At 41.5% G+C, this 11,326-nt stretch overlaps 1 protein-coding gene across 1 annotated transcript in view; it reads left to right on the top strand.

Annotated features, from left to right (window-relative positions):
- LHFPL2 (lipoma HMGIC fusion partner-like 2) overlaps positions 1 to 6,648 on the top strand; it is a 22,603-nt gene extending 15,955 nt beyond the window's left edge. Inside the window, exon 2 of the mRNA XM_018557278.1 lies at positions 6,134 to 6,648. Within this exon, the coding sequence (XP_018412780.1) occupies positions 6,134 to 6,390 (257 nt within the window). The 3' untranslated portion in view covers positions 6,391 to 6,648. The remainder of the gene's footprint in view (positions 1 to 6,133) is intronic.
- Positions 6,649 to 11,326: the final 4,678 nt, after the last annotated feature.

The following is an 11,326-nucleotide window of genomic DNA, read 5'->3' as shown; positions in this document are numbered from 1 at the left end:
CCCCCCTCCATATTCCAAATATTACCTGTTGAATATTTATTTTCTTCTTCCTCCCACCAGTCATCCCTAAAGTCCATGCATCTGCAATCTTCCTTCCCAGGGTGGAGATTGATGATTCTTTATGCACTCTATGAAACACTGAAGAATACGTTGACACATTATATAAATGAATAAAATATCATAGGGCTTCCTTGCAGAGCATATGGTAGTATTCTCAGGATTTACTTTGTTTTTCCTGTCCAGCTTGTTGAAATTGCTTCCACAAACAACACGTAGAAGGTAACTGGAGCCTCCCAGTTGTTCATTGTTTTCCTAAAGGTCATATTTGAGAAGAGATATTTCACCACTGGAAGTCATCCCAATCACATCTGGTCTTCTGGAGAGGATTACTAGTGCTGTGTGACTAATAAAGCTCTTTAATGCTGGAACTAATGCCGGTTTCCACTGTGACTTTCTGCGCTCCTTGGTGAAAGTACAGCTCAATAATTGCTAAGGAGGCCAATCTTTTCCCCAGGTGCCGACAGCCGCTGAGTCCCATGGGCACAGCACAAGGAAAACCAAACATGGCCCATTTGTTATATATACACGACAATGGTACCAATGACAACCAATTGCTTACTTAGGTTTGCTAAGAAAAATGCCGGTAAGCGTCTGATATGCTTATCTTTAATTCCGAAGTGAGCAAACGGATAAATATTCAATTCAAATTAATATATGCAAATTCTGCCAAAAACCTTGTATTTTATGTTTAGTCAGTTCTGTGATCCAGGCACAACTGCAGAACCTAGGCCCCTCTCCTCACAGAGTACCCCACGGTTGTTAAAGTGATGCGATTTGTGTATTTCTGGCCATATTTAGAAATAATAGCAGAAAAATAATACCAATGATGTATTTAACATACCAGGGGAGCAAATAAGAAAAATTCATTGTTGGGGTTTGTGTACACATTAACAGCTCTTCATTCCCACAAGCCTGCTTAAAGTGCTTGAAAACAACGTAGCCTTTAATTCATGGACATGGGTGGTTCCTGATGACGTGTTGTAATCTTATTCTTATTGTGATTGAATGTGGCTGATAATTGGTGGTCCGGCATTAGTCTTGAGGGCATTGAACTAGTCAGCACATAATTAATAGTGTAAGCCAAGATCGGCTAATTAGAGACTTTCCAGGTCATGTTGTAGATCAGGGTACAGACCACCCTGGTACACGTGCCCTCTTCTTTAAAAGCATTGTTCTTGATTCATGACTGTGTGTTTACTTAAAGATGGTTGTGCTAATGTTGTAACTACATGTTGAGTTACACTAGGAAAAGTGCAATTTTTTAATGTTCTTAGTAATTAAATCCCGCAGTAATCAAACCGTTTTGAGTTTCCAGCTGTCATACAGTTACAGGGCATGGGGAATTTACTTTTCTTTTCTTGAATATATATTAGCTTAAAAGGTAATTTGCAGTTTGAGAACTGGCTTGTTTGGTAAGGCAATAATGATTTGCCTTCTACCACACTTAGAAATATCGTGTTACCTATCTCAGAAGCCAGGCAGAATCTTTAAGCGGGCCATACACTGGTAGATTCTCATGCGAATAATCATATAATAAATCAAAACATTTAACAATGCAGATCTGACACGTGATAATTGTCATTCACAATCTTGTTTGGTTTTAACTTTTGATTTTGGAAAAGAATGGAGTTTATAGCAGGAAAATCACTTTCACTGTTAGAACATTCAAGACAACAAATTATTTTCTGACTATTTTCCATCCCGCTCATATGGTTCTTTTCAGCCCTGAAGTCAACTATTAGAAAATCAAATGAACATTCCAAAATTTCAAACAAATTTCTGCTGGTGTATGGGCAGCTTTTAGGTCTCTTCAAAAAGCCCCAAATCCCAGGTTGCTTTATTTACTTTCTGAGTTCAAGGAACCCTGTACTGGGAAAATATGTAGGCTGTTGTTGCCTTAGAAAATAGCCTGGCTATAATGTTATTACACAGGTTTTAATGCTTTCTGAGTCACTCACCAGGAGTGGATCACTGACTTCACTAATGGCAAGCTTGTTCCAGGTCAGTGGCTAAAAGTGTTGAGGTTAGAGACAGCCAGACAACCAGCTGTTTCAGTCGGAGGTGAGCAATGGCAGCCTCCATGTTTCCTCATAGTGCCAATATTGAGGGGGCAGGAGAAAGGGCATATTGCAAACTGAGGTTGGTATCTGCATTATAGTTCAGCCGCGGTTTGGTTATTCCCAGGTACTGCTAAAGATCACTAAATATATGTGAAGGACTCCAGAATTTACTAGCTTGTGGTTTAGTACAAATTTTTTTTATTTAATCTTGTATTTAATCATTTTTAACAGAAGTGTTAAAAATGTATCTTGATGGATATTAGTAGAGTATTGTACCGTGTTGGCCATCGATTAAGGTGGAAGGTTTAAGTGATAACTTTTATTACCTAAGTAACACCCATTCACACAGCATATCGGAAAATAACTCTTAAAAATATATTTCTTACCTTTTCGATATTTCTTTGGTGAAGGTCTTTGTGCAATTTCCAGGCTATTCTGAGCAGTTTTAAAATAAAAGTAGAGGGACGAACTGAGGGACTGAGCTTCTTCTCATTAACATTCAATACTTCTAAGTCTTTAACCCTTTGTTAGGACAGACATTCTTCAAATCTACTTTACAACTGATAATGAGCTCTGCCAGCACAGTGCAGACCAGGTTAATTAGCAAACTTAACTCCCACAGCCCCCTCCCTAACATTACATGGGAGGGAGTTAGGTTTGTATTTTTAAGCATGTAGAATGCACTTGGAAATGTAAGCAGCAAATTATGCTATATGAATGAGAACATAGAACAGACATGTAGTACGTGTTCTCCCAATCTGGCTGCAAAAGTGGCCTAGCATAATCTAAAACATACTTCTCTATTGCTTTTTTTGGTTTGATTATTATCAATGTGGGAGAACAGATAGTACACATTTTCAGGACTTCATTGGCAAAATGTGAAGTCACAGGGTCATACAGGAGCGGAGCTTTGAAAGTGTCCATAGCATTTTTCTGGTTCAGAGCTTCTCAACTATGCCTTTCTTGGCAGGAATGGCCACACATAGGCTTCAAGCTTTACATTCCTGTAGCTGTCATTGGCTTCATTGGCCATTCTGATGTCATACAAGGTGTTTTGTATTTTTTTTATAATCTGCTTAATGTGTGCAGTAATTTTAAAGCTGAACTCCGGGCTGGAGAAAAAATAACTCTTGTAGTGCAGAGGGACCCAACTGCAAGGGTTACTTTTTGTCCAGCCCAGAGTTCAGCTCTAAAATGACTGCACATGTTAATCTGATTATAAAGAAATACTCACCTTGTCCAGGAAAGGGCAGGAATAAGGTGCAATAGTCACATTATTGCTCGCTCCACAGGCTTCCTCCTCTTCATCAGGCTCATTCTCTTCTCTTTGCTGCCCAACTGGTTGCAGCTCTCAGATATCGTTATGTACAATGCAGGATGCCGAGGGCCCACCCACATCTTATGAGCATCAGAGAACATCAGGGAAACAAGACTTTAGGTCAGCAATTCACCTTATTCATCAACTAGAAGAAATTAGTATTTATCCCTTGCTGTGCAGTGGGGGCTCCACTGAAAGGGTTACTTTTTACAGCTTTGACTATAGTACGTAGTGGCATCCTTTTTTTTTATTTTTTAAATAAATATTGATAAATTCCAGTAGACCACAGATTGTGTTTTCTCTCTCCAGTTGCTGATCCCAGCAGCTGACATTCACACCCGGCAATCTATATGTTGACCTACATTCCTCTTTATGTGGAGTTCAGTCTTCGTTTTTCTAAATGTGACAGATGTGTTTTCAATCCATACACCCAACTTCCCATGCCTGTGCTCGCATGTATAAGCTGCGATTCCCAGAATGAGTGAGACCATTGTAATCCAGTGTATATTGGCCTGGATGGGGGCCAGGTATTCACCAGTGTTTTGTCTCTATTCTTCCCCCCCAGCAGACAGTGCCGGTGGAGGGGAGAGCTCTGAAAGTGGTGCCCTATAGTACAGACTAGTGTAAAGGTGCCTGTCGGGAGCAGCAATTTCAAACACTGACTTGTTGAGATAAATACAACCAACACGTTGACCTACTTTAATTACAGTGAGGGAGCAGTTAATCGGCAGTTCAGGACCCAACACCATACAAATGTGTCTGTGCCCACCCCTCGTTTCTATCAAGTTGATAGATTGCGCAGCTTACGTCTTTTGCACTATGGGAGACATGTTTTTTCCTGCTTAATACCTGCCTAGTTTTCCATATTGGAGTGCAGGAACTAAGACTGAGATCCCTCCATATGTGTATGGCAGTCACAAGCATGCATATTCTATATGAAGGTTATATTTAGGGTTGGGTAGATGGAAGAGTAAATACTTCTGTACAACCTTCTATTGCTGCTTGTTAGGAACATTTTGCTCACTTTCTCTTCCTGTCGCCATAACCAAGTAATGAGAGGACTGGTTGTCACCAAGTGAGGTGGAAACACGGCTGTACAGTAACCAGCTGCAATAACCTGGCAAGGGTTCTAACCCTTACTCATAATATTGAAAAAGTTTTGTTGCAGTCCATGTCCTTCTGGAGATTTTTTTCTAGAATTTCTTGTCCCAACAGGAAGTTGGGGGAACTCCGATCCAATCGGGTCAATGACCACAGTATAAATCTAACGGGTACTACTTTTTTTTTTTTTTCTTTTCATACTCTGGTATTTATTTACTGTGTTAGTCACTGTTTGTAATTACTATGTATACGAGGCACTGCTGAACATCGTGAGGTACAGAGGGGAATTGGTGTCCTAATAGTTCTCTTATGTTAAGATAGTTAGCGGTCTTCCCTGGAAAAATTAGATTTAGGCACAGGTAACGTCATTGTGTCCATACAGCTTACAGGACAGCCCAGTGGCTTAGTGCCACTTCAGCCTTGCAGCACTATGGCCCCATTGGCTCCTCCTTGGAGTTTGCATGTTCTCCCTGTGCTTGTGTGAGTTTCCTCCGGGTACTCTTCTTTCCTCCCACGCTCCAAAGACATGCTTAAAGGTTATTTGGCTGCTGTGTAAAATTGGCCCTAGGATGATATTCTACTGAGCACACCCAAGGTGCCTGTCTAGTGATCTGCCAACAACATCAGATAAAATGCTTTGAGTGCCCATAGAGAAAAGTATTATTGAAGTGTAAATGAATAATAAAAAAAATAAAGAAAAATAGACATTGGCTGTCTTAGTTGAGGGACAACGAAGACTGCCAAATGAGGCACATGCTTATGGCAAGTACAGCATGGACACTGCTCCCAAAGGAAGACTTGGCACTGCTGGGGAGATGACCTAAAGCTGAACTCCATTTAGATGAGCGCCCTTTTATCCAGTTATCTAATTAGAAAAAATGAAATGGTAACATATTCCATATTCTTCCAGTAGAATAATGTAAAATGTACCCTCATATTTGCTTCCCATGGTGCCATGAACTTTTGACCATAGAATTTGGCCTCTGTTACCTTGCACAGTTCTGTAAATCTAACATTGCTACCTTGCTTGGAGAGGATGAGCACTGGAATGTCATCACTGTGCAGATACTCTCTGATCATTCAACCTTTCTTGGAGGGGATGAACCCTGGAATGTCATCACTGTGCAGATACTCTCTGATCATTCAACCTTTCTTGGAGGGGATGAACCCTGGAATGTCATCACTGTGCAGATACTCTCTGATCATTCAACCTTTCTTGGAGGGGATGAACCCTGGAATGTCATCACTGTGCAGGTACTCTCTGATCATTCAACCTTGCTTGGAGGGGATTAGCACTGGAATGTCATCAGTGTGCAGGTACTCTCTCATCATCCGATCATCAAGTGGGTGACCAATATGTATTGCCTGTCTAATATTGAAAAGTGAGGTCACCCTCCTCAATGTGTAGTACAGTGGGGAAATGTTAGTCAAGTGTGACTGATCAGAATTACAAATATTCCAGGAGCAAACACAGTTGGCTTCTATGTATAAACTATTTAGCTGTCTGGCTGAAGTTTATCTTAAACGGTAAGCTAGCACAGTCTGTAATGGGTCAGAAATCACGTTGGTAACCCTGTTTTTTTTTTCCCTCCAGGTCTCTTCCTAATTCTTGGCTTAATTCTGTACCCTGCTGGTTGGGGATCACCCAAGGTTGTTGGTTACTGTGGACATTATGCTTCAGCATACAAGCTTGGAGAATGCTCCTTAGGCTGGGCTTTCTACACAGCCATCGGAGGAACCGTCCTCACCTTTATCTGTGCAGTATTCTCTGCACAGGCTGAAATCGCCACCTCCAGCGACAAAGTTCAGGAAGAAATAGAAGAAGGAAAGAACCTCATCTGCTTACTTTAACGAGCAGCAATGTGCTGCCCATCGCAAAAACTTCTTAAAGGGATCGACTTGTTTACGTGGCCTACAGCGCACATTCGTGGACTAATGATCATATTATGCCATGCTGCCTTTTGTCTTCCTGTGTGAGAAGATTGTAGGTGGGACCTAAAGACAAGATGGTGGTGCACAGCACACAGAGGTGCAGCCGTATTGACTTGTGTACAGTATTTGCTCAATAGAAGCATTCCCGGTTCTACAAGTCACTTTAAAACTGATCTTTTTTCCGGTTCTACAAATCACTTTAAAACTGACCCCCCCCCCTGAATCATAGTATAGAGACAACAGTGTAGTTCTCTCTATTGTTTTTTGTCAACTTTTTAATTTTGTGTGCGTGCGTGTATTTTTCATTTCCTGTAGCCACTGCAAATCTCTGCGTACCACTACTATTGATCGAACGTTTCAGGTAACTGGAAATTCTGTGCTAGCGTTCTCTCATGTGGTGCCAATGAATGTCTAGGATTAGAGGTAATTTTAGGTTTGTAAAGAACCACTGCAATAAATATGAAAGGAATCCTTTTGTACTCTGACATGGTCTTAGCCAGGGGTATTTAGTGCATGATAGATTGTTACCACTGTGATACAAGAGCAGGATGTCACTGCAAAACATATGCCACACTTTTCTGGCGGTATGGTCGCATTAGAAAGGGCCGCGCTTAAAAACAGCCTTGCAATCGTTCCGATTCGTGTGACGCATTCAGGTACTTCTTAATTTGGACAGACTTTCCCGACATGTTCAAATTGATTAAGAAATACCGCCAGTTAGGAGTTAAGCAAAGTGTTGGTAAATAAGGCCCATTTCATTTTAGAGTAAGCAAGGTCCTCTTGCAGAACAGAACTCCACCCCCCACCCGTGATACTGTGATAAGGTTGCCAGGCCGCACATTATCTTTGGTTGCTAGGATGCTGTCGGCTGCACAGCATCTTTGGTTGCTAAGGTGCTGTCTGCCGCACAGTGTCTTTGGTTGCTAGGACACTGTCTGCCATGCAGTATCTCTGGTTGCTAGGATGCTGTTGGCCACACAGCATCATAACCACCAATGACATTGTACAACCTGGGGACTGAACATGCAGTTTGGACAGTGTCTGCTATGGACACTGTGTCTGCAGGGTTGTTTTCTTATGAGCGTCAATGACGCTCTTTATGAATTTCAGCGTTTACTTCAAAAAGAGGGGGCCAAAGAGGCAAAATGTGCCTTTTTAAAGTGTACCTGTTAGCTGCCCACCTGTTCAACCTGTGTGTGCGCTGAGGGTTCAATTTATATCAGAATAATTGAAGCGTGTGGAATAAATCCTTCTGTGTGTCTGATATCAAGGCAATCAGCTTCTCTTTTTATTATAGAAGATTAGAAATGCAAAGGAAAGCTCTGGCTGCTGTTGACGACATAGACTGTTCTTCTGTCAAACAAAGCAAATCATTCAGTTTGGTGATGTCAGATCTGTTGAAAGTGAACCTGTAATTAATTTCAAACTTGTAAAAGTCCAACCGAAACGCAAACACCACAATATACCTCGTGTTCTCTTCATTACCCAGAAGAGGTACTTTGTGCCCCTCTCGGATTTCATTTACCTGTTGTACTGAAAGTTTCTGCAACTTCGTGGCTAAAACCTGCCAACTGCCATCCAACTGTCCATTGGATTTGCCGCTGTTGCTAGTAAGGGAATTTATCAAAACTGGAGCAGTTGCTCATGGCAACCAATCAGCTTCTCTCTTCAGTTTGCTCAGTTGAGATTTGAAAATGAGAGATGGAAGCCGATTGGTTGCAGTGCAAATCTGCTCCAGATTTTGTCTGCTTTAAGATTAATAATTCTAGGGTAACTTTAAGCTGGCCATACATCAGTAGAATTTCACTTGATTTTCTAATAGTTAATGGGGTCAAATCAACGCTCGTTTGCGACTGCAGTGACAAAAAAAAAAAAAAATCAAAGGACCAGATAGAAAATTGATGTCGCAAATGTTTGCTTTTGGGGGGTTTTTTTGGTCGTAAAATTCCATTAATTTCCAAAATCGAATGTTAAAATTAAACCACATTTTTGAGCAACAGTCTTGAAGTCTCTGATGGTGACTGCAGAGATTTTTGGGATGAATGTTCATATGAAAATCTACCATGGCATGGCCAGCTTTACACTTCCCAATGAAAGCATAATCTCTGGACTTCTCTGAATTGTAGTCCTGTTGGTGCCAAGATTATACAGTCTATGAGAGCCTTGTGTATGGTCCCAGCAGGAAAGATAATCGCCTAGGGTTACCAACCATTTAGAGCCGCTAGCTTAAACACAGTGCAGCCACTTGCTGTCCCCTACATGTGCTTCCGCAAAGCTCACTGTGAGCCTGCTCATAGCTGCAGCAGCTGCTGACCACGTGGCTGGGAGTGGTCAGGAAGAGGCTGCTGCACTTTTTTGGGCTTGTACTTTGTCCTCTGCAAGGCATGCAGCATCTATTCATTTGTTCCTGTGGCACATACAGCCTGAGGAGAACGATGCACATAGGACAAGTATAGGTTCTATAGTAACGGAGCAGTTCCCTTCGTCCTTCTCATCCAGCCTGCACACTCTGCCGTCCAACCTTGTGCCTTCTTTATGTTCTGTAGTAGCAGTAGGTGGCACCATCTGGGGGTACACTGGCTCTGCCTGGCACTGGTGCTCCTCAGACACTGTTATGCTGTGGTAATTTAAGATTGAATATTCAAGCATACAAAAGACACAAATGAATGTATATAAAATGTAAGCTATGGCAATAGCACAATGCGCATCCCTGGGCGCGCACACTAATTCATTTCTATGTTGGCTGCCGGGTCCCATAAAAGCACAAATTGTGCTTCTCTTTGTATTTCTGGACCAAATTTTTGGTGCTCGGTATTTACAGCAGTTCTGCTATCCCTATTTCATGTCCATGACCGAGGTTGTTGGGGGTTTCGTGCATAATGTATCTTTGTTTTTATAGACCTAATCATTGTAAAATGCAGTTCCAGTCTTTTCTGTGTTCTTAGGCTCTTTGTCACCGGTGTGAATAGCCACCTTTTGTCTGGCACAATGGTTTCCTGCAGGTAGTAATTATGACTGTCAGTATTCTCCTTTGTACAGATAAAAGACCATAATCATATGGTTATCAGTGGAGATCTGAGAAGCGGGTACAGGAAGGCAGGGCCTCTACTACTGTCTCAGGTTATGCCCAGCAGCAGTGGGCGGCCAGCCCCACCTACTACAGGGCAAGAGAAAGCATCTTCTGCAAGGCTGTGTATGAGATGCAGCAAGGATTCAGTCACAGGGCTGACCTCATTGCATCTTTTATTGTAATCTGGGTTTGAGTTTAGCTCAGACGTCTTTTATGTTTAAAAAGCATGTCAGTACACATTGACCATGCACATTGCCCATGTTTTATCCCTTTAAGGTCCCTGCAAGTGATCTGCCAGAAATGCACTCCGCTAAGCCTCGTGGACTAACAATGCAGTTGTCTTTTGCTAAACTTCTTAACCACTTCCACTGTGAGATCTCCATAACATAAAGGCTAATCATCTTGTAGTCCAAGATGGAGCCCTGTGAGGGCTGTTTGAGGTAGCGCAGGTAGGGTGCTCAGTACAGATCTATATGACAAGATCAACGGGTTTTATTGCACTTATCAAACCACTGTAACAGAATGATTTCAATGGTAGACCAACAGACCAATAATGGAGCAAATAAGAGGATTTAAATACATTTTAAGCTGAGCGCATCTGGCAGTGTCCATTGTTGTTTCATTCACTAGATAGGTTTCAGAAGTTGTATGACCATCAATGTGTCCTGTGAACACAACACCACCATTGTGCAGGGCTGGATGTGGCCAACAATCAATCTACTATTCTCAGCTCATCATTGGCCTTCCTTGTGGATCTGCTGAGTACAATGTCATTGTTGGGTGCCCCCAGCAGACTAAGCATATTGTACTGTGGGCCTGCTTTATGAGAAGTGGACATGTGGCCCATACCATGAGTTATGCAGAGCAGACATTCTGAATAGCTAGTTATGAACAATGACACTTAAATGAGACCTTTTCCCCATTCTCCATGAGAAATGGATTGAAGGCGAGAGATCAAATATTCCTGCCTGCACAATGGAGTCTCTAAGTGTATTTGTTACAAAGGACATCCCTTTAGTTTCACTGATATGTTCTCATCTTGCCCTGTTTCCCTCCATTCTCCAAATAAATACACATAGCCGTGGTGTCTTCGGGTCTGTTGCCACTTTTGCCTTTTGAACTACATTGATGCAGAAGCTGAAACCCTGAGGGAAGTCCTGTACCATTTTAGGAACATCTAATGGGTTTTGTACATAATTTAATTATTTATTATGGTCAGGACTAAACAATTTTTTTTTTTTAATAACCTTTTTTTAGTCAAGCAAATATAAAAACCTTGCACATTGATGTTTTCCATTCTTCTTTTGAGCCAGCAGGCATTTTCACATATTTACAGGCTCCCATTAGATCTTCTGTTGAAAAAAATACTTGTTTATAGAGATCGGCATTTTAAGCTGAAATTTACACACACACAAGCGGATGAATCCTTCCTTACTGGATAGCTCAGGCCAGAGTTTGTTGGTACAAGGAAGTCTTAAAGCAGGCAGCCATTGTTGTGCTGTTTTGTTGGCTAACCCATAGGGCTTTGGGAACCCTTTTATGTATGGTCTGTTTGTAAAACAAAGTGTGCATGTAAAAACTGATATCAAACAATGTTTAAAGGAAAACGAAAATAAACTCAACGCCAGTTTCCGTTTTAAAAAATACAATAGCACAAATGAGCCCTCAGAAGCCCAATAACTGGTGAACCTCCAAAACCCCAGTCTGGATCCTTTTCTAGATTTGTTATTGATCTGCTGCTCTAGTCCTAAGCTGCCCATATGTATGTCTATTTTCAGGCAATTT

The sequence above is a fragment of the Nanorana parkeri genome, unplaced genomic scaffold, assembly GCF_000935625.1.
Source record: "Nanorana parkeri isolate BGI_ZX_2015 unplaced genomic scaffold, ASM93562v1 scaffold277, whole genome shotgun sequence".
NCBI lineage: Eukaryota > Metazoa > Chordata > Amphibia > Anura > Dicroglossidae > Nanorana > Nanorana parkeri.
This window is presented reverse-complemented; position numbering and strand designations above follow the sequence as displayed.